Below are 24,663 nucleotides of genomic sequence, written 5' to 3' on the forward strand. Positions count from 1 at the left end.
GTTTTGCCATCTGCTATCACGGCTCTCATTTTCACAGCAGCCCTATGAGGGAGACAGCCAGAATTACCCCCATTTTGTACATCGGTAAACTGAGGCCCTGTTAAAAAGTCATCTTTTCCAAGGTCCCAAAATTGGTTGGTAGAGGCACAGAGAAAGGAATCCATAACTCCAGCCCCTTTTTTCTGCCTCCTATTATCTTCCAGTTGCCTTTCTTTCTTTCTTTCTTTCTTTCTGATCTGCCTCTTTTCTTCTCTCTCTCTCTCTCTCTCTCTCTCTCTCTCTCTCTCTCTCTCTCTGACTTGGTTTCTCTGTTTTTTTCTTTCTACTTCAATTTCCCTTTCCCTCTTTCTCCAGCCCTCAGACTGGCATCAGCTTTGTAAGCTGTCCAAACTTTTCTTTACTCTGGAAAGCTGACAGGCCCATGGCCCTAGCCACCTGTTTACCACCATGAGCCTCATATCTCTGCCCGGATCAAGCCCTTTCCAGATGCTAGGGTGCAGAGATTAGCTCCTGGCCTCTCCATCTGTTCCCAGATAAGATAAGGGTAGGGATCCGCACTATAAATAGGCCCCATCCTTCCCTTGGCCCAGGCTTCAGCGAGCAGAGCCCACATCAGCCCAGGATCAGCATGGCCGTCCGCCTGTGGGTGGTTACCCTGGCCTTGGCTGTCCTCCTTATTGTGGACAGGGGTGAGTGGGAAGAGCCTGGATTCCATGTGGCTGAGTGTTGGTAGGTGAGCTTGGGTGGGGGGCAAAGGCAGGCCCTGGAGCACCCTGTGAGGCCTTGGTTTCCTGCATATACCTTCTTCCTGTACCCTTCCACCATGGTGGGGAAAGCCCTGGCCTAGGAGAAAGGAAACCTGGGTTTAGATCCTGATTCTGGCCCAGAATTGCAAAAGTCTGCTCCCCTCTTAAGGACTTGTTTCTCTAGCTGTAAAGTAGGCGGTTGTTCTAGTTCAAAGTTGACCCTGGAACAACTACTGGGCTGGAGATCAGGGAGGCAGAAGGGAGCAGGCCTGTCTCAGGGGAGACCGCTGGGTGCAGGGTGGTGGTGCTGAGGGAAGCCTGGTCTGGGTCCTCTGAGTTCCTGTCTGCTCTCACAGGCTGTGGCTGTGGGACTGACAGCACCTGTGTGAACACATGGGAACCCTCTTCCTGGGAGCATTTGCCCTGGGCTGGATGCCTGTAGCTGGAATGGGGCTTCGTCAGGGCTTAGGGCACCTGTGCAGTTTCACACCTGCTGTGTATCAGGCATTGTTTGGAGCCCTTAAGACACATCAGTGAGCAAAATAAAAAAGAACTTCCCTGATGGAGCTTAAACCCAATAGGCTAGGACGAGGGGGACAGACAATAAACAAGATAGGTATAATGTATGTGATAAAGTCTAATGAAAAAAAAAAGGGTCGGGATGATGGGGATTGGGACAGGGTTGTAATGATAAATCAGAGGAGTTCTTGTTCAGAGGCTGTTATTTAACCAAAGCTTGAAGGAGTGAGCCATATGGATATCTGGGAGAAGTTTCCTGGCAGGAACAGGCAATGCAAAGGCCCTGGGGTAGGAGCATACCTGGAGCGTTTGAGGTACGGGAAGGAGGCCAGTGCTGCTGAAGGGAAGTGAGGGACAGGGTTCAGAGTGATGGAAGGGGAAATAATAGAGGAAACTGGGAACTATACTGGGTAGGGCCTTGAAGACCAATGTGAACTTGGCTTTTCCTCTGAGTGACTGGGAGGCAATGAAGGGTTTTGAGCAGATATATGTTGTAAAAGAATTGCTCTGGTTGCTTTTGAGAACAGACTAAAGGGGAAAGCAGGGAGATACTTAGGACCCACCTGGACAAAGCCATGATGTTACAGGGCAAGGCCGAGCGTGACATCAAGGCCACTGACCTCATGGCCAGTCCCACCCCAGTTTCTTCAGCTGGTGACATAGACCCATAGGCTTGGGGGCTCTGGCCTGGCACAGCCTGCCTACTTCCTGCCTCGCTTCCTTTCCCTGAGTACTTCTCCCGTTGGGAACACTGAGGAGCCCTGCCCTGAAGAGAGTCCTTGTGCCCATTGCAGATGCCTGCCTTGGCTGAGTGAGGAGGGGGCACCTTGGCCCAAGGTGAAAGGCAGCCTGGAGGAGGGGGAATGAAACTTCTTCCCACATTGTCTGGGAAGAAACTGACACCACAGGGTTCTGAACTCCTCCCCACAATGCACTTTAGTGGTCAGTTCCTGAACATTTGCTATGTAGGGGGCATTGCCACACAGCGGCAGAGACAGGGAGCCCCGAGGAGCTCAGGTCCACAGTGAGTGGGACAGCATGTGGTAATGGGAAAGAAGCTGTTATGGTCTGAATGTTTGCGGCCCCCAAAATTCTTATGTTGAAATCCTAACCCCCAAGGTGATGGTATTGGGAGGTGGCACCTTTGGGAGGTGATTAGGTCATGCGGTCAGAGCCCTCATGAATGGGATTAGGGCCCTTATAAAGAGGCCCCAGCGAGTTCCCTAGCCCATTCCACCACGGAGGACACAGTAAGAAGGCATGGGTTATTTTGTGTCCCCAAAACTGTTTCTGATTAGTTCATACACATATTCTTTTCTTTAGATTCCGCATATAAGTGAGATCATATGGTACTTGTCTTTCTCTTTCTGACTTATTTCACTTAACATAATGTTCTCTAGATGGCTCGGTGTGAGGTTGGGGTGGTGGTGGATGGGGGGAGGGGGGTTCACGGTGTGAGGGATGTAAAAAAAAAAATAAATAAATAAATAAATAAATAAAAAGAAGGCATGGGTTAGACCTTGCCAGACACCAAATCTGCTGGTGTATCATCTTGAACTTCCCAGCCTCCAGAACTGTGAGAAATAAATATTTGTTGTTTGTAACCTACCTAGTTTATGGTATTTTTGTTAGAGTAGCACAAAATAGACTAAAACAGAGGCGTAAATCCAGGCTTGATCAAGAAACTCTGGGGGACATCAGGGAAGGCTTCTCTGGGAGGTGGCATCTGAGCCTTGAAAACAGGGTGTGAGTCAATAGGAAGAGAAGGGGAATAAGGACATTTCAGGCAGAGGGAACAGCATGAGCCAAAGTAGTCTGTTCTGAGAAGAGCAGGCAGAGAGGATAGTTGGGGTGGAGGGACGTGGAGAGGTGCACGAGGAAGTGAGACCAGGAGGAAGTTTGGGACCAGCTCGTGCTTTGCCCTAAACATAAAATGAAGGAGTTTGGTGGTCATAACAGGGAGCCATGGAAGGGCTTCATGTTTTTTAATGTTTTTTTGTCCTCTAACAGTTACATACCATGAAATGCACAAATCTTATCATTCAGTGAATCTTCTTCAATCAATCTTATTCAATGAGTTTTGACAATGCAGACTTGTGTAATTCAGACCCCTATCAAGATACAGAACATTTCCATCACCCCAGAGATTCCCTTCCTGTCAGTCAATCCCCACTCCAGAGGCAACTACTGCTCTTTATTCCACCACAGATTAGTCTGACCTGTTCTAGAACGTCTCAGAGAAGGTTGCCTTCATCCCCAGGCTGCCCTTGGTCTTTATTTTTTTTCTTTTTATTTATTGGGGTGACGATTGTTAGTGAAATTACATAGATTTCAGGTGTACAATTCTGTATTACATCATCTATAAATCCCATTGTGTGTTCACCACCCAGAGTCAGTTCTTCTTCCATCACCATGTATTTGATCCCCCTTACCCTCGTCTCCCTCCCCCCACCCGCCTGCCCTTGGTCTTGACCTCCACACAGTCTGTAGTCTTTTGTGTCCGGCTTCTTTGGCTCAACAGGTTTTTGAGATTCAGCCATGGTGTTGCATATTGTTGCCCACTTTTGTTGCTGAGTTGTATCCCACTACATAGTCATAGTCATAGTTCATGCATTCTCTTGTTGAAGGACATTTGGTAATTTCCAGTGTTAGCAATTATGACATGGAAGGGTTTTGAGCAGTATGGAGACAAGGCTTGCTTTGCATTTTGATGCCCCAATGCCAGGCTTAAACAGCATGCCAGAGGTCACGTCGTCTCAGCTCCTTTGTCTCTATCTTGGAAATCTCTCGTAATAGAATTCCCAGGAAAAGCTAAAATCGCAGTGCCTTGTGTATCTCCGATGATGGAGAGCTCTTCACTTTTTTTTTTTTTTTTTTTTTTTTTTTTTTTTTTTAAATTACACACCTTTTTATTTTTCCTTTTTTTTTCTTCAAGATTTTATTGGGGAAGGGGAACAGGACTTTTACTGGGGAACAGTGTGTACTTCCAGGACTTTTTTTCAAGTCAAGTTGTTGTCCTTTCAATCTTAGTTGTGGTGCCGTTCAGCTTCAAGTTGTCCTTTCAGTCTTAGTTGTGGAGGGCGCAGCTCAGCTCCAGGTCCAGTTGCCGTTGCTAGTTGCAGGGGGCGCAGCCCACCATCCCTTGCGGGAGTCTAACCGGCAACCTTTGTGGTTGAGAGGACACGCTCCAACCAACTGAGCCATCTGGGAGCTCAGTGGCAGCTCAGCTCAAGGTGCCGTGTTCAATCTTTAGTTGCAGGGGGCACTGCCCACCATCCCTTGCGGGACTCCAGGAGTTGAACTGGCAACCTTGTGGTTGAGAGCCCACTGGCCCATGTGGGAATCGAACCGGCAGCCTTCGGAGTTAGGAGCACGGAGCTCTAACCACCTGAGCCACAGGGCCAGCCCGAGCTCTTCACTTCTGGAGACAGCACCCTTCACTGAGACATAGCTCCCAATGAGAGAAAATTCTGGAACCTAAACCTGCCTTTCTGAAGCCTCCTCATATGGATAGGCTCTTCCTGAGGTTGAGAAGAGCTCATCTCTCCCTTGGCCCCAAGACAGGTCTTCAGAGACTTCAGGAAGCATCCTGTCCTTCTCCAATTTACATAGACACCTTTCCTTCCACCTGTGGTGTTAGATATGGCTCCTATTCTCTCATCCACCCATCATACTCGCTAGTCAAATCACAGTTTGCTCAGGTCCTCTAAGCAGTTCATGCAGACCTTGAGGGACCACGGGGCACACCTGTGTGTGTAGAAAGGGCCAGGCTGGGGAGTGACAGACCCATGTGCAAACTCCAGCTCTGCCCTGAACAAACCGTGTTGCTTCACCTCTGAGCCTCTTTCATAGGTTGGTCAAGTTCTCCGAGAAACAGACTCAGATCTGCATGCAGGTGATGGGGGAGTGCTCATGGGATGAACACCTGGGAAGGGTGAGGGACGCTGAGTGCCATGCAGTGCAGCGGAGGCCTCTGATGATCCTATGGTGGCCCCGCAGCATTGTTCTGAACAGAAATGTTGTTGTACCCACATCAACCTGTCGTTGGATATGGGCTGTTCTCGGGTAGGGGATGCAACCTTTGGGAGAGGTGGCTCTGTTCTCTGAGGGTAATGCCTAGGAAGGGACTCGCTGTGAGCGGCCAATAGCCTTGGCAGCTGGGGAAGTGAGTGCCTCGGTCCTGCAGGTGGAATCCAGGTGGCAGCCTACCGCATTCCTCCCTGTTACGTGGTAGTGAGAGGTGTGAAGAGCGGTGAGATCACATATTCTTAATGCCTGGTACATAGTAACTGAATTGTTGTTTTCATTATTACATGAGGCACAATTATTCCAGTGGAATCTAATAAGGAACAAGTTGGACTATCACCTCCCTAATTCTAGACTTTCTGTCTCTGTTCATGTAACCCAAGGTCACAACAGCTCTCTGGGAGCCCCACTGCCTGGTGACTCACTCCCTTTCCCTGAGGAATTCCAGACTGGGTGGGGGGGGTCGCTGGAACAGGTCCCCTGTAGAAACAATCCTCAGACTCCTAGACCTGGGGCTTAGGGCTAACATCATGTAATTCTTACTGTTTTGCCTTTCAGAAGTGCCAACATCAGCAGAAAAGCTCGTTTTCTCAAGAATGGTAAGGCAGCTGCTTGCAGTTCTGGCCTTCCTTCTGCAGAGGGAGCCCTCCCATCCATGCTGGGAAACCAGCGTTTTTCTTCTTTACACCCCTGCTCAGATAACCCCAATGGCTCTCCCGCGTGGCCAGGGTGGCCTCCTGAGCCTGTGTGTTCCCCGGGCTAGCCCTTCCAGGCTGAGCAGCCCCAGCCCCTTTGCTAAAGTCCCAAAGCTGGCATCAAGGCCCTTGAGAGATCTGCCCCAGCTTGGTCTCCACGGCCCCTGACAGCAGTGAGCTACCGCCCCCCCACCTCCCCCAGACTCAGCAGGACCGAGTGCACTCTGCTCTGTATAGTGCAGATGGACAGGCTGTAGGGTTCAGGCCACAGAGGTGACCCTGGAACACTGAATGTCCCTGTGGAGATGCCAGCCTCCCAACCACACCCACCATCTATTCCTTCACTCTGAACCGCAGACACCAAGTTGTCCCTGAGCCCTGATTCCACCTTGGCCCTGGGTCTGATGTCCCCCGGGATCCCAAGGCAGTGGTGGTAGCTTCCTTGAGACCCTCAACCCACTCTTCACGTAGGTGAACGAGAGGCCCAAAGCCACCTTCTCACCCAGCAGCCTCAGCCTTTTCACCGTCGCCCATAAGATCCCAGCCCCACATACTCTGTGCGCGACAAAGAGCCAAATACTTTAATACATTATTTCAATTAACCCTATGTGAGAAGAATACTATTATTACTCAGTGTTTGCAGATGAGGAAACTAAGGTTCAGAGAGTAGACACAGCTCATCCAAGTTTACACAGCCAGTCAGTGCAGAACTCTGGTCTCCAGGGCCTGGGGCCTTCACTACTGCACCGCACTGCCTCCCTCTCCCGCCCCCCACCCCAGGCCGCAAGCCTGTCCTGAACCGGTTCTGAGCCTGACTTCACGCCAGGCCTGAAACCCTTTCAGACTGAGCTTCAGTGAAGTCCCAAATCCTGTCTCATTTCTCCACCTTCCCACACCAGGGTCCTGATAGGTCATGCAGGCCAAGGTGAGTTCGGTAGCCCCAGGGGAGGCGGGGCCTCCTGGCAATGATGGGTGGTTATGTCTCCTAGGGTCCACAAGGGGGCCAGAAGCAGAGGTTCCAGTTGGATCACCTGAGGAGTGTATGAATCCGAGCATAAGCTTGAGGGTACACACTCACTCCACACACGGACATAAACACAGGCACACCTGGGCTCAGCACACAGGTACACACTAATGTACACACAGCCACAGCGACAGCCAGTCATGCATGCATACACAGGCAGACATGCCAAGGGGCCCTGAGTGGTTGGTTTCATGCTCACTGGATCCACATTGGGGCCCTCTTGAATTTGGCTCCTCCCTTGGGGGCCCTTTGGCTCCAAGCAGAGCCCCTGGGTTCCCCTCACTGCCTCTGAATCCCTGAGTGCCCTCCCTCTCTTCCACAGCCCATCTGTGAGCATATGGCAGAGACTCCAGACTGTTTCCAGTCATTCAACCCGGTCTGTGGCACTGATGGGGTCACATATAACAATGAATGCCAACTCTGCTTGGCTCGGATGTAAGTCCACCCCACACTTTCCCCTCTGCTTGCTTGGGTGGGCCCCATCTCTAGCGCATACAAGTCTGAAATAAACAAGACTTAACCTGCCGCTTCCTTCTTACACACTTGACCTGAGAAGAGTCCTCCATTTGCCCCTAACAGAATGAGCACGAGTATAATTCAGGGACATGGTTCCAAGCAGGAAACCACAGCTGGTGGGGGGTTGGGGGAGGGCAGAAACCCTGGGTTCTATTCCTTGTTCTGCCCAACTAGGTGACCTCATTTGTTTATTCCTCCAGCTAACAATTATTTATTGAGCACCTACTATGTGCTAGGCTTTGGGGTTACAACAGGGCATAATAAACTAGACAGCATCACTGGCGTCCTGGGGTATAAGGTCAGTCTAAGGGGGAAGCCAAGCTGATGGTTAGCCAATTGCAGCATAGAATGCTAACGGCTCAGGTGGGAATGTACAGGGTTCTGTGGGTGCAAGGCAAGAGCAGGGAATACTTCCCAGAGGAGGTGACACCTCAGCTCAGCTCTAAGGGATAAGTAGAAATTAGCTAGGAAAATGAAGAAACAGGGAAAGGGAATTCCAAGTAGAGAAATGAGTTTGGAAAAGTTCTAGAAGGGAAAGAAAGTTTGTATTTGAGGAATTATAGGAAGTTGGATATGCTGGAGTATAAAGTTTAAAGAATAGGGGAGAGGCAAGAAATGAGTCTAGAGAGGTGGGCAGGGCCAGAACATGACCTTGGCACATCATGTCACCTGTTTGGTCTCATGTCTTCATTAACAAGACCCTTGAGCCGGGCAGAACTAAGTGAGATCATGGAAGAGAAGAAAGTCTTTGGAAGCTGCAATGCTCTAGACAGAAGTGCAGAAGCAGTCCTAACTTAGAAAGAAATCCTGATTGCTAAACACGCATGGGTATATGGGGAGAGAACTGGCAGGCTGTGAGACTGGATGTGAGGGGTGAGGGGGCAAGGAGGAGGCAAAAGCAAATGCTGCTTTCTAACTTGGGCAGTTGGTGGTGCCCAGTGCGAGGATGAGGGACGGGGGGATATAGCAGGGTGGGTGATGATGTTTGTGGACAGTTGAGCCTCTGGAACATCCCAGCGGAGATATGCCGAGTTCAGGACAGAGGTCTGGGCCGGAGATAGATTGGCAGCCATCAGCATGCAGTCGTGGTTGAAACCATAGGAAGCCGAAATCTCTCAGGGGGAGGGTGTGCAACAGGGCAAAGCTGTAGAAAAATGTCCTTAGGGACCCCTGCAGCCTGCCCTGCATTGTACACTGGGTGTGTAGAGCTCAACAGGTGTTTGGATGGACTGTGCCAGGGTTCCTGGAGGGTACATAACGGTTCCTGGCTTCATCCCTGTCTCCTGTGATCCTAGGAAAACCAAACAGGACATCCAGATCGTGAAGGATAGCAAATGCTGATCCCACAGGAGCTGCTTAAGCCATGAAGCTTCAGGATAGAGAACAAGGGTGGGAGTGGAGACGGTGTGACGTGAAATAAAAGATCCAGCCCAACGCAGCCAAGTGGGCCAAGTCTTTGGGGACTCTGGGGAGGTGGTCGTGGAGCGGCGGCAGGGGGAGAGGGGAGAGTGAGGGAGGGATCTTACCCTGTCCTGCCTACTCTGAAACTGGTATCCTGTCCACTGCTCCAGTGCTCCTTAACCCTGTCACATGTCTCCCTAGAACTCCCAGGTATTTTTTCCCTGTTTGAGAGGCAGCCCCTGGTCCTAGGATTCTCTCTGCCCAGGGCTCCTGTCTGCTCTAGCCTGGCCTGTCACGGAGGCCAAGAACCTAGGTGAGATCTATACCCTCTGCCAAGGCCAGGGGGTATGGCCCAGCTTCAAAAGACTTTGCGAGGGTTCCACACCCCCTCATAGCTTTCTCCCTGGCTAACCCAGCACCCCAAGTCTCATATTAACACACACACGGACCCAGACACAAGCACGATGTACATGGTATAACTGAAATGCTCGTTAAAATATTGAACTAGGTCTGTAACAGCTGACATAGGTGCCCCCGCCAAGCCCGTGGATGTCTCCCTGCACGCTGGCCACACACAGCAGGAAGACTCCAGGCTCTGCTCTGCTCTTTTGGTCAATATCTGCTCTGACTGGTTGTTAAATATGTTGATATTAAACACAACCCCAGGCACACTGCATTCAGAAATCCCACCAGAGGCCCCAGCCTGAGATACATGTCAAACACCCCGTCTTTAGGCCAAAGCCTATAGAAGGAACCTCTTGATAATGGTGGTGACGGGGGTGCGGGGGGTGAGAGGGGCCTGGCCAGGTGGAAACAGTTTCACATGGATTCCGATTCCTGCTCTAGGGTGGGCAGGTAACGCAGAAAACGCCCTGTGGGAAAACACACGCAACAAGGTCTAGGAGGAAAGTCAGGACAGGGAAGGCAGGAATCAACATTCCTTGAACCTCAGAAATGGGACCCTAAGCAGGAATTGCTGCTGATAGACCCACAACTGTTACAGGGGACTGTGGGGTTATCTATTGGCCCTTCTACTGCTACTGATAACAGAAACTCCGGTTTCCCATCCGGAACATAAATAATGTAGGATTAAGTTTGGCTGTGAGAAACCAAAAAGCCAAAATACCAGGGGCTTACCCAGAAGTTTATTTCCCTCACATAGACCTATGCGGTATGCCAACTGCATGCTCCTTCTGTATTACTCTGCCATCCTTGTCAGTTTCCACCTCAAGGTCCAAGACAGCTGCTCCAAATCCAGCCATGTCTGCATTCCAGCCCACAGAGGAGGAAAAGGCACACTGCTGCTTCTGAAGATGCTTCCCATAAGATGTACACAGTTTCCATCCCATTGGCTAAAATGTAGTCTCTGGTCTTCCATGTATGGAAGAATCTCTGGTCCATGCTAGCACAGAGATTGGGAAATCAAGTTTTTAGCTGGTTGGCCGTGGGCTAAGCTGAAAATCAGGAGCTCGCTGACTGTAGGAGTATGTATATTTGCATCATCTAAAAGTCTCTGCCTTAAGTGGGACTCTCCTCTTACACCCAACTGGCAAAGCTCAGCCAAGCTTCTCCCCAGAGAAGCCCTTCCAAGTTTCCGCTCACACAATGAGGAATCACAGAGGTTACATCTGAGCAATGTGCCAGGCACCACAGCGGAAAAAATACCTAATTCCTCACTTTACAGATATGGAAACTATGGCCCTGTTTCTGGGAACTGCCCTGAAACATAAGTGGGGACCTCTAAAGTCCCCATCAATGGCATGTGACTCTGCTGACCTGGCCATTGATGATTTGGCCAAAAGTTTCTTCTTCAGGATTTTTCAAATTGGAAACAAGGAAACAGAGGCAGTTCCTCTCTGGTAGTGAGGCTATAAGATGTGCAAAACGGGGGCTACTGGAAGTCAAGTTTCCTACTTTGTGGAAAAAGCAGGATTGAGGGAATGATGCTGACATACAAAGATATATGGAGAGTGATTCTGTGCAGTCTTTGAGTTCCTGAAGCCCAGCTGTCCTTCAACTTTCCAGTTACATGGGATAACTTGACATCCTGCCAATAAACTTTCCGTTTCAACAATCTTTTTGAAATTAAGTTTCTGGTACTTTTAACTAAAAGAGGCCCAACTATCAGACGAAAAAGGGCTTCTCAGAAGAGTTAACCTTTAAGGAGGATAATTAGAAATTGTTGACTAAATAGATCATGTATGGAAGAATCTTCCAGCTCTGCGAAGCTGAGAAGTTTGGGGGATCACTGAGCCCCATTTGTTCCCCTGCAGTAGGACTGATAATGTCCCAGGAAAGGGGGCAACTGACAAGAGATGTGAAGAGATGTTTTCTCCCTGTTCACAGGCAGAGATGCCCTGTGGATGGGCAGGTCTGGGTGAGTGGCATGTGTACAGGTCCCAGTCGCCATCCTGCACATCTACCAGGCAGCCCATGCCTTAGGGACTCTTTTTTTTAGCCCTTAAGATGATGGCTGTTGAGGCTATAAATTCGGGACTCTTTTTTTTAGCCCTTAAGATGATGGCTGTTGAGGCTATAAATTCCTGGGACCGAAAAATTGGTGCTGACAGAGCTTCAGTCACCAAGTGCAGCTGTGGAATTTTCACTTATTTTTTTTTTAAATAAATTTTTATTGGGGAGTATTGGGGAATAGTGTGTTTCTCCAGGGCCCACCAGCTCCAAGTCATTGTCCTTCAATCTAGTTGTGGAGGGTACAGTTCAGCTCCAAGTCCAGTCGCCGTTTTTAATCTTTAGTTGCAGGGGGCGCAGCCCACCATCCCATGAGGGAATTAAACTGGCAACCTTGTGGTTGAGAGCTCGCGCTCTAACCAGCTGAGCCATCCGGCCGTCCCTCTGGAAGCTCAGCGGCAGCTCATTGTCTTCAATACAATTGTGGAGGGCACAGCTCACTGGCCCATGTGGGAATCGAACTGGCAACCCTGTTGTTCAGAGTTCACACTCTAACCAACTGAGCCACCCGGCCACCCCAGGATTTTCACTCTTGATGTATACGTTCAACATTCATTCATTCTCCAAAAATTTGTTGAGTACCTAGATACTATAAACCAGACACTGTGTTTCAAATCTGCTATTAATAAGACAAAGAAGCTCCTTAATCCAAAGAATTTTACAGTCGAGTGTTAAAGGCAAATATGTATTAAATCAAATAATCCCATAAATAAATCATGACAGACTATGATACATGAAAGAAAAGTTATGGCAAACTGTGAGAGGGAGCTTGATAAGTTCTCAGACAGTAAGTGAGGTTTCTCCATGGAAGACACATTTGAGTTAAGTTCTGAAGGATGAATAGGAGTTACCTAGGAAGGGAAATGGGGGAGGGGAAGAAGGGTAGTGAGGAGCTGTCCAAGAAGAACAGCACGTGCAAAAACTCCAGGAAAGGAGAGTGTACAGAGCATTTGAGGACCTGAACAAAGACCAGAGTGGCTGGCTGCAGAAAGCAAACAGGAGAGTGGCCTGAGATGAGATGGGAGAGAGCACATGGTAAGGACGCTGGCCTTTTTCCTAACAGAATTGGGAAGCCATTGGAGGTTTTTAAGCAGGGAACTGATATGGTAAGATTTGTACTTTATGATCACTCATGATGCTCTGGAGAGGGACAGAGAGGGGAAGTGGAGACCAACATGGGAGATAAATAGAGTGAGAAGAAGAGAGACAGTGAGAACACACCACTCTGTGTCGACTGGGAGGCAATACAGTAGAGATTAAGAGCATGGGCTCTGAATCAAACCGCCCAGCTTGGTGTCCTGGCTTTGGTGTCCTGGTTTTTTTTTTGCCACTTACTCTATGTCCCTGAGCAAATTACCTAAACTCTCAGTTTCCTCATCTCTAAAATGGGATATTATCTGTCTACCTCCTGGGTTGTATGAGGATTAAATGACTAATACATCTAAAGTACTTAAAACAGTATCTGGCACACAGTAACTTCTCATTAAACACTGTGGCCCAAGGCCACACAGCTACTGTAACATAAAAACAGAAAGTACTCAACTGCTCTGATTATAGCTGGGGGTAGGATGGGCTGGGCCCTGAGCCTCATCCACTTCTCCACCCTACCACCACCTTATCCTAGGTCCCACCCACGCAGTCCTAAATTCCTGGGACTTCAGTGATGCCCTCTCAGCCAAATAAGGTTGGCTTCAGAGTGGCCTGTTAGGAGCCCCTGACTCCTGGGCACCGTGTGAAGAAATGAGGTGACAGCAGCTGACCAGTTTAAGAGTTCTTGACTTTATTAAAATAACAACTACACTTCAACAAAAAAAAGTTTAAACACTCTTCTACTTCTGATTTGTATTGCATACAAACTTTTTTTTTTTTTTAAACAACAATGGGTGTGTGTGGGGGAGGCCACAAAAAGGACAGGAACAGGCTTGAAGGAAATGTAGATCTCAGATGGGTACGGCTAACAGAAATGCCTTTGAAGGAACTCCTGAGAATTTATGGTTGCTTGCTGTACTCACTCTGGTTCTGGCCTGGTTTCAAGCAGAGACTCAGTCAACACTGGGGTCTAACCTTCTAAAGATTTGCTTGGGGTCAAGGAAGTCCATACATCAACCACAGGCCCCACCCCAGGAATGACCCCCCGAGATCTCCTGGCCTGTGGCTGGACAGGGTCACTGGGAGATGAGGACAGGGTCTGTGAACCAACAACCCGGCCAGCGACTCTGGAATTAGGTCACGACGAGAGGTACTTGACTGCCATTGTGCCAAACATCTGTTCCGAGCCATTGCCAATATTCCCGACTAAATACCACCTCCCAGTGGTTCTGGGTGATAGCTCTGGGGCTACGGGATCACAAGGGCAAAAAGGCTTCATGTGTCTGAAGACCAGGGTGGCCTATAAACCCGAACTACCTCAGGACAAACAAGAGCTCTCACCAGCCCAAGGGTCAAAAGAGCAGGGAAGAAATGGTCAGGGGAGGCCCTCCCCAGACAAAGTGGGCTGCTGGACAGAGCAGCTGCACAGAGACAGAGCAGCTGCACAGAGACAGAGCGAGAAAACAGACAGGAGCTCTACTTAAGATTGTAAAGACAATACTCGTTCATTGAGAACAGGTATAGGAGAAGGAAAACTGGCAATTGGCCAATTGTCCCCAGCAGCCCTAGAGGAATCATGTGACTTCTATCCTAGAGAGGGCAGAGCTGGTGACGTGGATCTTCAGGGCAGTACAGCCTCTCTCCACCTCACCTCATTCGGCCAGGGCCAAGTTTGTGGACTGCAGCCGCTCCGTCTCCTGGCAGATGTTCTGCTCCACTGAGTCGCAGTCAGCTAGGAACGCCTAAAGATACAATGTAGTGAGGGTCCATCCAGGGCTGGCCAATCCCTGTCCATGCATGGCTCTGTGCTCAGCCATTCTGGTGAACCCATGGGTGACTGATTCAGGTTGAAACAGGCTGTGCAGGGATGGCCTGGGCTCCAAAGTAAAAAGAGGGAAGTAGAGGGATGCGTAGGACCAGGGTTTCTGACAATGCTCTAGGCCCACAACCCTCAAAAGGGTGGTGAGGACAGGAAGCCTTGTCACCGCAACTGTACAATTTCAGGGGGCACTGTACATATGAATGGAGCCTCCCTGACTTGTGTGTCAGCCTGATCTGCTCTCCAGTGATCTTCCTTCCCTATTAGTTTAAATTCAGATATATAATGACAGGGACAAGAAAGGAGCAATTCTCATGTTCTGGGTTCATGCTGAGTAACAACCAAAAGAAGCCACACACAATTCTACTATACCCTATTTTGAACAGATAAAACACACACACCAACACATTACACTTTATAATGCTCTATCACACAACTCACCTGAACCCTTTTCACCAAACCCTTCCTTTTCAGTCTACTGTCTTTGAAATTTTCTGGCAGAATCTATGGGAGAATAAGTTGACACGTAAATGATCTCCAGTAAAATGATATAAGAACACATCAGAAATACCCACAGTATACTAAATAGGTCATAGGTCACCACTGTGAATGAGACATGCATTTTCAGGAATCATTTCTCTGGGTCTGTATCCTCCATGCCCCTTCTATGGCTCTTGTCCCTATAATAACGCCCTTTATTCTCAGTGTCTGAGCCATAGAAACTGATCTACGAGGTCTGCCAATTAAGTTCGTGAACTCATCCTACATTGCTGAATATCACTACAGTCACCTTCGAAGTGCTCCCCTTGGGAAGCTATGCACCGACGCTAGCGCCTAGTCTACCCTTCAAAGCAATTTTGGAACTCTTTCTGGAATGGCCATCAGAACTGTCGTCATATTACCCTTGATGTCCTGAATGTCATCAAAATATGTTCCTTTCAATATTCCCTTTATCTTCGGGTAAAGAAAGAAGTCATTGGGGGCCAGATCAGGTGAGTAGGGGAGTGTTCCAATACATGTATTTGTTTATTGGCTAAAAACTCCCTCACAGACAGTGCCGTGTGAGCTGGTGCCTTGTCATGATGTAAGAGCCATGAATTGTTGGCAAAAAATTCAGGTAGATTTCGTCTTTTTCATGCAGCCTTTCAGCATTTCCAAATAGTAAACTTGCTTAACTATTTGTACAGTTGGTACAAATTCATAATGAATAATGCCTCTGATATCAAAAAAGGTTTAGCAACATCATTTTGACTTGTTTTGGACTGACGGAACTTTTTTGGTCATAGAGAATTGGCTGACTTCCATTGTGCACTTTGATGCTTTGTTTCAGGGTCTTATTGGTACACCCATGTTTCATCACCAGTGATAACACAGACCAAAACATCGCCTTGCCTCTCCAAAAGGTCTTGGCAAACTTCGACTCTCCTTTGCTTTTGTTCATCAGTGAGCTCCTTCGGAACCATTTTGCACACACCTTTCTCATGCCAAAATTTTCGGTTAAGATTTTCCTGTTTCTCTATCAATGTTTATTTGGTCTGCTATGCTTCTCACAGTTAGCCAATGATTTTGACGCACAATTCGATGAATTTTTGTAATGTTTTCATCAGTTCTGCTTGTTACTGGCTGCCCTGACCTCTCTTCATCAGTGATGCATTCTCTCCTCTCAGGAAAACATTTAATCCATTTGTATACTGCCATTTTCTTCATGGCATTATGCCAATAAACTTGGAGTAACATGTCCCTGATTTCACTTCCATTCTTGACACGTTTAATGAGAAATTTAATGTTTGTTTGTTGCTCTAATTCAAGCTCAGACATTCTCACAATGGCACACAAAAACACGTGACAACAATAATAAACGCCACTCAGCAAGATACCACCACATGTCAACACGAACACAGTTGTGAGTAACTGATATACCAAGGTTATGAAACCTTACCAAGTTGTTTGTACAGTGCTGCCAATAAAAGCGCATGGTGGCAAGTTTGCAAACTTAATTGCCAGACCTCGTATAACACAGACTTTGTCCTTTCACTGTTTCCTATGTATGGATACCATGTCCTGGCCAGACCATGATCTTATTGTGGCAGGAAAAGCACCTTCTGCTTCTTTTTTTCAAACTCTCTCACCCTCCACAGAATCCCAAGCAGAGTAATTCAACCTCAAGAATGAGGCATTATGAGACAACATGGATGGACCTAGAGGGTATTATACTAAGTGAAATGAGTCAGACAGAAAGAAAAATACCATATGATTACACTTATATGTGGAATCCAAAGAACAAAATAAATGAACAAACAAAACAGAAACAGATTCATAGAAACAGAGAACAAACTGATGGTTGCCAGCAGGGAGGAGGGTTGAGAGGATGAGTGAAAAACGTGAAGGGATTAAGAAGTACAAATTGGTAGTTACAAAACAGTCACAGAGATGTAAAGTACAGCATAGGAAATACAGTCAATAATATTGTAATAAGTATGTATAATGCCAGATGGATACTAGACTTATCAGGGGGATCACTTCCTAAATTATATAAATGTCTAACCACTATGCTGTACACCTGAAACTAATATAAAATAATATTGAATGTCAACTATAATTGAAAAAAAAAAAAGCTGGTTCAACTTGTCAAATGCACTGGGGTGAAGATGTTAATATTAGGTTGGTGCAAAAGTAATTGTAATTTTTGCAATTATTTTTAACCTTTTAAACTGCAATTACTTTTGTACCAACCTAATATAACCAATTGGTTATAAATCAGATTTTAATAAATCAGGCAACTTTAGGTAACAAGACTTTAAGTAAAAAAGAATAAGGCACCAGGCTAGAGATACCATTACCATCATTTGTAAAAGGAAACATAGTGTCAATGATTCCCAACAAGCTCACAAGAGCTAGATCTGGATGAATTCCTCACAGGTAATGAGCTCAGTGGAATATCAGTCATGTGCGTATCACGAAAGTGAAGTCCTGTGTTTCTCTGACCATGAGACCACGGATCATTTGGATCCCAGCTTCGTGAGGATTAGAAGCTATTAGTACACATCAATAAACATGACAAAAGCTCTATGTTGGTGGGATGTAAGTGACTAGAAATCAGGAACTGTCTTATCTTTCTGTGTATTCACAGAGGACCTAGCAATGTCTGGAATACAGCAGGTGTTCGATATATTCAGGCGATAGGGTGAGTTACTGAAAGAGTGCAACTGAAATGTAGTCAAAGGAAACTAGTTCTGCTCAGCTGAGTATTTACTTACTAGTGTGTCAATCTCCTCCAGAATCTTCATAAACTGCTCGATTGTGGCTTTTACTCTCCTATCGAGTTTGCAGAGAGCTTCAGCTTGCAAATCCTTGGCCAGAAAACCCTGTGGAGAAATAATGCATTCTTGCAAGGGTTTCTTGAGGCTGATGGAAAACTCCAAGCCAAGGCACTGATGAAGCAGCCACATACTGAACCCACATTCCCCCCAACAGGCTGGGCCAGACTTTAGACCTATAACTTTATCTCTTGGAAAAAAACAGAAAAGCTGGCATTGGGCTGTCCTGAGCCATGAAATAGGCTATTCTATCTCATGTGGCCCACTGGGGCTGCAAATGCCTCCTGCAGCCTAGCTCTGGAGAAGTCAGAAGCATATACCTACACACAAGAGCACATACACCTGCATTAAGAGCACAGGGGTTAGAGTTTGACAGGTCTGGGCTTGAATTCTGACTGCCATTTACTGGCTTATGAGCTTGAACATGTTATTTAACCTATCTGTGCCTCAGTGTCCTCATTTTTAAAATGGAGATTATGACACCCACACCCCATACGGTTACTGTGAGGATAAAGGTGAATATATATAGACCCTTAATAAAATTCCTGACACAGACATATGCTAACTAATGGCAGCACTTACATTATTTATTTTAAATTGTCTTGCTGTTTATTCACATTGCTGGCCAAATGAACAGTTTAGTTGGTGACAACAGGGATCTTTGAGGATGTTTATGAAAGCCAAAAGTTACACAGAGAGATTTGACAACATGCAGTAAATATTAGCCAGCAATTCCAACTCAAAGAATTTATTCTACCAAAAAAATCAGAAATAGTCAAAAAAGATTTATGTCCAAGGTCATTCAAAGAAGCATTACGCAAAATGGTAAAATTATGTTTTGTGATGAACAATGGAGACTTGGTTAGGTAAACCATGATACATTCAAAAATGATGAAATGTTATGCAAGCTTTGAAAAGTATGATCATTTTTAACGACATAGGAAAATGTTCAATTTTTTAATCCAATAAAAGAACCATTTAAAAAGTGTTTATGACATCATACTAATTTTTTTTTTTAAGATGGAAAAACAGATTCCAGTTTTTAGTAATGGTTATCTTTGAGTGGAGGCCTTACAGATCATTTTTGTTTTCCCTACTAGTGCTCACGTTTATTTAAAAGTTGTATATAATCAGCATGTATTACTTTTGTAATTAAAACACAAACATACATCCATTAATGTTACAAAATGAGGAGATCAAAAAGAAATAAGTAGTTTGGGGCTGTTTCTAATCTTTACTTGGTTTCAGTACCCTATCTCTAATTGAATTAGATGACTGCATCCCACTAAGATCATACTCAACTTGGATGTCCTATGAATCAACAATGTTCTTTGCTTTGCTAAACACATTATAACAACTAGACTGAGAGAAGTTACGTATTCTATTTCAGACAATACATGATCCTAGCACAGCAGGTGCTCTCCTAGGAGTACAAATGGATGCTGGCTGGGGTTTGAAAATAACGATAACACTTACAAAGCACTTAGCATGTTTCAAGCTCAAACTACATTATTTAATCGTCACAACAATCCTAAGAGGGAGATACCATCATTTTCTCCTTTTTACAGATTAGGAACTCTAGACAAAGGCAAACTTGCTCACAGTGATAGAAAGGGTCGAGCCAGAATATGAACCAAGGGAGTCTGATGACAGAGCCTGCCCTCATAACCACATTTGTATCTCCACAAAAATTCTTAGAGAAGTTAAAGTTAAAGTCCACAGAGAGTTACCTGCTGAATTCCAGTAAGCTCCTTGTTCAACTCTTCCAGGTGGTGAGCAATCTTCTCCACAGACTTCTCCAAATCTTTCAACTTCTTTAGTTCAACCTCTTCCTCTGGACTATTCTAAAATGTGTAAGAATAAAATGAAGCCAGTGATCACCAGGAACAGTATTCTGTCAGGAAAAGAAATCTGACCACAATTGGGCTAAACTACTCATCTAGAAAAAGTCTTAACTCTGCTACTTCTTGGAAAGTAAGTTAGAGGGTTATACATTAAGGTTTTCTTTCCATTTACAAAGACTGTAGACTTGAGAGAAGGTACTAGATAAACATTCTGGCGAAGGCCCTGACAGCTTTCATTCACAGAATGGAGCCAGATTCAACCTCAGCCTGGGGCTGATCATCAACAGCCAGACAGAAGCCTGAGGGGTGAATGATTTACAGTGAACATCTGTAAGGAGTCCAGAATGGCGAGACAGGTGGAATTCTACTATTCCTTTAAACAGAATTCCAAAAAGTCACCCACTGAGTTTCCCCATTGAATATGATGATGATGATAATACTTTTATTTAGCATTCCCTCTATGCCAGGCATGATCCTAAGCACTTTACCCGTATTAGTGTTTTAAGTCTTACACAATGAGGTAGGTACTATTTTAGATGATGAAACTGAGGTTATTATAAAGTAACTTAAGGTCACATAGCCCCAAAGAGGTGGAGCTGAGACTTGAATCAGAGTTGGCGCCACACACCTCAGGACAGCTCCAATCGGGCTCCTATAGCTTCTTCAACCTCAGCCTGTGAGTTCTGCCTATTCCCCATCACCATTCTCCCTGACCATTGAGCAAGGAATCCAGAATATTTCCCCTTCTTTCACCTAAACAATTGGTAGCCAGGGCCAGCCGCTTCCTACTCTTATACTATCCCAAACTCTTTACATTCATCTCTATGGCCAAATCCTAAGCGCCAGTCCCCTGGCAGTTCCAAGTGTGGACTAAATTTTCTTTGCCTCCATGTCGCTAATCTCTGCCCTCTTTGCACTGAGTCAGTCACCTCACTCAAAGTGAGGGAACGTCTTCATCTGACCAACAATTACATTGTGTCACAATGCAGGCCTGGCCATGGCCCTCTCTCATCACCCCAGAGGCTAGCTACTGTCCTCACCTGTCACCAACCGTCTCTTTTTCTCCCAGTTCTTTAGTCTGAACCTTTCTTTCCAGCCAGACTGTTTTCCTGTGTGAGACTTTAGTAAAAAAGGGTGTTGAAAGGGAGAGTCTCCTAAAACTTGCACAGAGTACCTATTTTTAAAACCTACAAGTTTATTTTAACAAAATATTCTCTTGCAAATTCCCTCCAAGTGAGTAAGGCCTGCCTCGGGCACCTATTTAACCAGACTGAGATTCCACCATTAACACAAAAGCTGACTTACTGAGGCAACACAACTGCTCCCAACTTCCAGAGCGGAAACTTTACCCAACGGGCTCCAGAGGGCCCATTGAGAACAAAACTGGCAATCCTATCAAACAGATAAAGACTACATCTTTTTAGAGAGAGCTATTTCACCAATGCAGAATCTGGGTCCACCAATTTGGTCTTCTAAACAGAAATATGCATAAAAGACCTTAGTCAATTTGATTTGGAGGTATCCTGGTGAAAAAAAGCAGTTTACCTTTTTCCCAATTAACATGACCCGGCAACCATTTTGTATTCCAAGTGCAGACAACGGCTTCTCCATTTCCTTCAGAGATTTTCCTGAAGAGAAGAAAGTTATGCTAAGTTGTAACAATTGCACAACACTGAAAATAGATTTCAGCAAGGCTACAGGAGATAAACAATTGTGTTCACTAAATAGAAGAGGATAAATTGTTGTAATGTTTTTAGAAGTGTCTTGACCTAGTAATTTCACTTCAGATGTTTATCCTAAACAAATAACTGGACATGTCTTGCACAATAACTGTTATACAATAATTTTGACTGCAACCTTATTCATAATAGAAATTGGAAAGAGCCAAAAATTTAGGAATAGGACACTGATTAACTACATCGATTAACTATACATCGGTACAACAGAACACTTTGTAGGCATTAAAGCTCATTTATTCGAGAAACTTCAATGCCACAATAAATATTGAATACCCCATGTCATAAAGAAACAAATGGTATAAAAACTATAATCAATATGATCCCAGTTTTGTCAACTAAAAAACAAAAAAAAACAAACCACAAACAAGAATCCATACTACCATGTGACAAGACCAACAAACAAACAAAAAGACTGGATAGAAATATGCTGAAATGTTATGAGGGGTTTTATCCAGGAGAACATTCTCTTCTTTGTGTTTCCTCCATTTTAAAACTTGGATTTCCATTGCCTTTATAATTCTAAAATGAAATATTTTTAAAAAGACAATGAGTTACACTTATGAAGTATAAATTATCCCATTAGGAAGGGCACCAAATGGGAAAAATCTGGCCCCACTGACAACAAAATAATGGGTTCCCATTGGAATGGGAAGACCGGGAGTGGGTCTTGGATGAAATCAGCATCATCCACTGGGCCTGTCACAGCCAAGCCCCTGGTAAGTTTGTTCATTCAACACCCTTTCTGCGTCAGCACTATGCCGAGCATTGGACATATAACAGTATCTTTGCCCTCACAGCGTTTGTTATTCTAACAAAAAGATCAAATGGTCAGCAACTATGAAAATAATTATTTACCAGTAATTTCAATACAAGTTATGCTGAAGTGGTAGGGAGTACCACATGACCATACAATGAGAAGAGGATCTAACTGAGCTGGGCAAGACTGCCTATGTGCTTCATCAAAAATGGTAACATTTCTGCCACCCTCATATGACTTCAACTCTAATACTTGACCAAATGTTTGGAAGTATCCAGTACATGGTAGGTCTTCAATAAATATTTGCTGAAGGAATAAATGACTGTTTTTTCCTCCAAGTCTTTCCCACGGGCACACCTGGGCAGACACCGGGTTGGTGCTCAGTAAAGAGACAAATGAGTGAATAAACTCAAACAGCAAATAAGAATCCCAGTTTGAAAAACTGAGAGTTACCATCAGGCAAGGTAAGGCAGTTTTATTTTATTTCAATAGGCCACTTGGCCATAAGGGCTCAAAGTTGGAAGAGAAATGCCTACCCTTAAATATGAGTTTCTGAAAAGGTAGCGGGACCCCTGTGGCCTCTTCCACAACCTGGGCCAGGTCTTGGACGGTTGGTTCACTGCAGCCCTGTTGCGGAGTAACATGAAGGTCATGCTTCTCATTGCCTTGGGAGAGAGAAAAGCGTTCGATGAAGAAAATTCTTTCACACAAACCAATACAGACTGACATTTTATTGTATTTATTTACACAGTCTTCAAGATCCAGTCCCTATGCCATTTACTCCAAACGGCCTCTCCCCCCATCTGCCCGGCTTTCCTCTAGTGATCTGCTCAAGGATTTTTGTTTCCTCTATTATAACAATAATATAACAATAACTAACAATATTAGTGCTATCAACTAATATTTTAAGGACTTAACATGCACAAGGGGCTGACTGAGCTTATTTCACGCATTATTTCATTTAATCCTCAAAACAACCCTATGAAGTAGGTACTACCTATTATTCCCCATTTCACAGATAAGCAAACTATGAGTTCAGTCCAGTTAAGAACGGACTATGGAGACCAGAATGGAATCAGAACTTGATCTCGGATCTGATTCCAAAGTCCATGCTTTCCACTACAAGCCATCTGTCTCCTGTGGTCGGACTGCCCTGTACTGGACACTATACTGGCCTTTGTCTCCTAATGAGCAAGGGGCTGTTTTTCCCAATGGGCACATACATGGTTGGTGCTCAGTAAATAGACAAATGAGTGAATAAACTCAAACAGCAAAAAATTTCTTTTTGGAGCAGAAGTGCCGATTCTTTTCCAGGTATGTGGACAGTAAAGAAGTAGCGTATGTCCAGTGCATTAGGCTAAGCCTTGGGCCTGCTCAACAGATGTGAAGTCAGAGGGACAAGTGTTACCAACTCTGCTTCACGGAGAAGGAACCGGATGCCTAGGAAGGAACCATGCCAAGGCCACTCAAAACTGCAGGATCCAGAATCAGGGCCTCCAGATTGGGAGGCCCTGGGGTCTTCGGGTCCTGAGGAAATCTCGTGGACTCAGCTCTCCAGTGAATTGACTGCTTAGTTCTGTGTCAACTCCACCAGGAGACAGACCCAAAGGGTGTCAGGAGTGTGCCTGGACCCAGGGCCCACTCAGACAGCGGACAGTTCAGACTCCGCACACACAGGTGTCCAGCAACACAGCAATCACGCACACGGTCCAATACAAGCCTGACACAAAGTCCCACAATAACCGTGCAGGCGCACACACCAGCACATACAGCCAGGACCACGACGTACGGACGTCAAGGACACACACACGACCTGAGACCAAATACAGCGGCCATACGGAAAGGTGTGCAGACAGAAGCCCTGGACACGGACAGCCCCACGGACACAAACAGAACCCACACTTCCGGACGCCCGGACAAACCCAGGGCACCCGCTTCCGGAGGACACGGGGCCAAACGCACAGACCCCGCCAGACTTTCGTAGCCCAGCAGGGCGCCCCCCCGGCCACCCGTGCTCACTGTGGGTGACAGTCACGATGAGCCCAGCTGCCGCCATTTCCACACTCTGGGCCACCTCTTCGCTTAGGGCCACCTCTTCGCTTAGGGTCACCTCTTCGCTCTCGGTCACCTCTTCGCTCCGTGGCACTTCTTCGCTCCAGGCCGAGCGAGGCCGCGCTTTCTTCTTCTTCATCCGCGGCCTGCGAGCGCCGGCGGCGGCGCCCCTGGTGGATCCGACATGCCCTCTGGCCGCACTCGGGACGGAGGATCGCTGAGACTGAGGCGGACCGCGCTCGGCCAAGGGCACCGACTGGCGCTGCTCCCGGCCCGGCCGAGGGGCGCGCCGCCGGGGGCCCAGCCGCTCCCGGTCGCCTCGCTGTCTTCGCGCGCCACTGCGCTCCGCCAGATCCGCGCTTGGTACCCGCCCAGCGGTAGGAGCTGAGCACCACACCAGCTGAGCACCGCGTGTGGCAACCCCACGGAACTACTTCCCCGTCCCGCCCCTCCCCGCCCGGGCCTACCAGCCCCGCTTCTCCGAGCCGGCCGGGCCGCTGCCTCGCCCTCTAGTGGGGAAAGCCGCCAGGGCCACGCCTATTGAGCCGAAGCCCCACCTTACTCAACTGAAGTCACGCCCTACGCCCTTCAGCGAGGCCACGCCCCCTGCTGACTCTCTATCCCACACCTCCAACCTCCTGGAGCTCTCC

At 46.6% G+C, this 24,663-nt stretch overlaps 2 protein-coding genes across 5 annotated transcripts; one reads left to right on the forward strand and one right to left on the reverse strand.

The window, feature by feature from the left end:
- Positions 1-628: 628 nt before the first annotated feature.
- Positions 629-8,867, forward strand: SPINK4 (serine peptidase inhibitor Kazal type 4; the record flags this gene model as incomplete). The annotated part of the gene is made up of 4 exons (XM_081066930.1): positions 629-689; positions 5,850-5,890; positions 7,333-7,445; positions 8,822-8,867. 4 exons carry the CDS (start codon positions 629-631, stop codon positions 8,865-8,867), a joined length of 261 nt encoding a protein of 86 aa, XP_080923056.1.
- Positions 6,546-24,577, reverse strand: BAG1 (BAG cochaperone 1). Of its 4 annotated transcripts, none has more exons than XM_081066929.1 (8): positions 23,981-24,577; positions 22,498-22,626; positions 21,011-21,093; positions 19,352-19,465; positions 17,562-17,669; positions 14,746-14,808; positions 14,137-14,227; positions 6,546-7,017 (listed from the first exon to the last, which is right to left on the reverse strand). In XM_081066929.1, exons 1-7 carry the CDS (start codon positions 24,150-24,152, stop codon positions 14,138-14,140), a joined length of 759 nt encoding a protein of 252 aa, XP_080923055.1. In that variant the 5' UTR covers positions 24,153-24,577; the 3' UTR covers positions 6,546-7,017; position 14,137. The 4 variants fall into 4 exon arrangements, with proteins under 4 accessions (XP_080923055.1, XP_080923054.1, XP_080923052.1 ...); XM_081066928.1 differs by lacking the exon at positions 6,546-7,017 and adding an exon at positions 11,548-12,247; XM_081066926.1 differs by lacking the exon at positions 6,546-7,017 and adding an exon at positions 13,155-13,420.
- Between the last annotated feature and the right edge of the window lie 86 nt (positions 24,578-24,663).

This window comes from Rhinolophus hipposideros, assembly GCF_964194185.1.
Source record: "Rhinolophus hipposideros genome assembly, chromosome: 11".
NCBI classification, from domain to species: Eukaryota; Metazoa; Chordata; class Mammalia; order Chiroptera; family Rhinolophidae; genus Rhinolophus; species Rhinolophus hipposideros.

Bases quoted from the DNA above. Each gene is read 5' to 3' on its own strand.
- BAG1 (XM_081066929.1), bottom strand. From the start codon at position 24,152: ATGAAGAAGAAGAAAGCGCGGCCTCGCTCGGCCTGGAGCGAAGAAGTG. The intron at 21,094-22,497 runs GTAGGCATTTCT...TCTTCTCTTCAG, and splicing joins TCAGAAACTCATATTTAAGG to GAAAATCTCTGAAGGAAATG. The intron at 14,809-17,561 runs GTAAGTAAATAC...ATTCTCCCATAG, and splicing joins TGGAGGAGATTGACACACTA to ATTCTGCCAGAAAATTTCAA.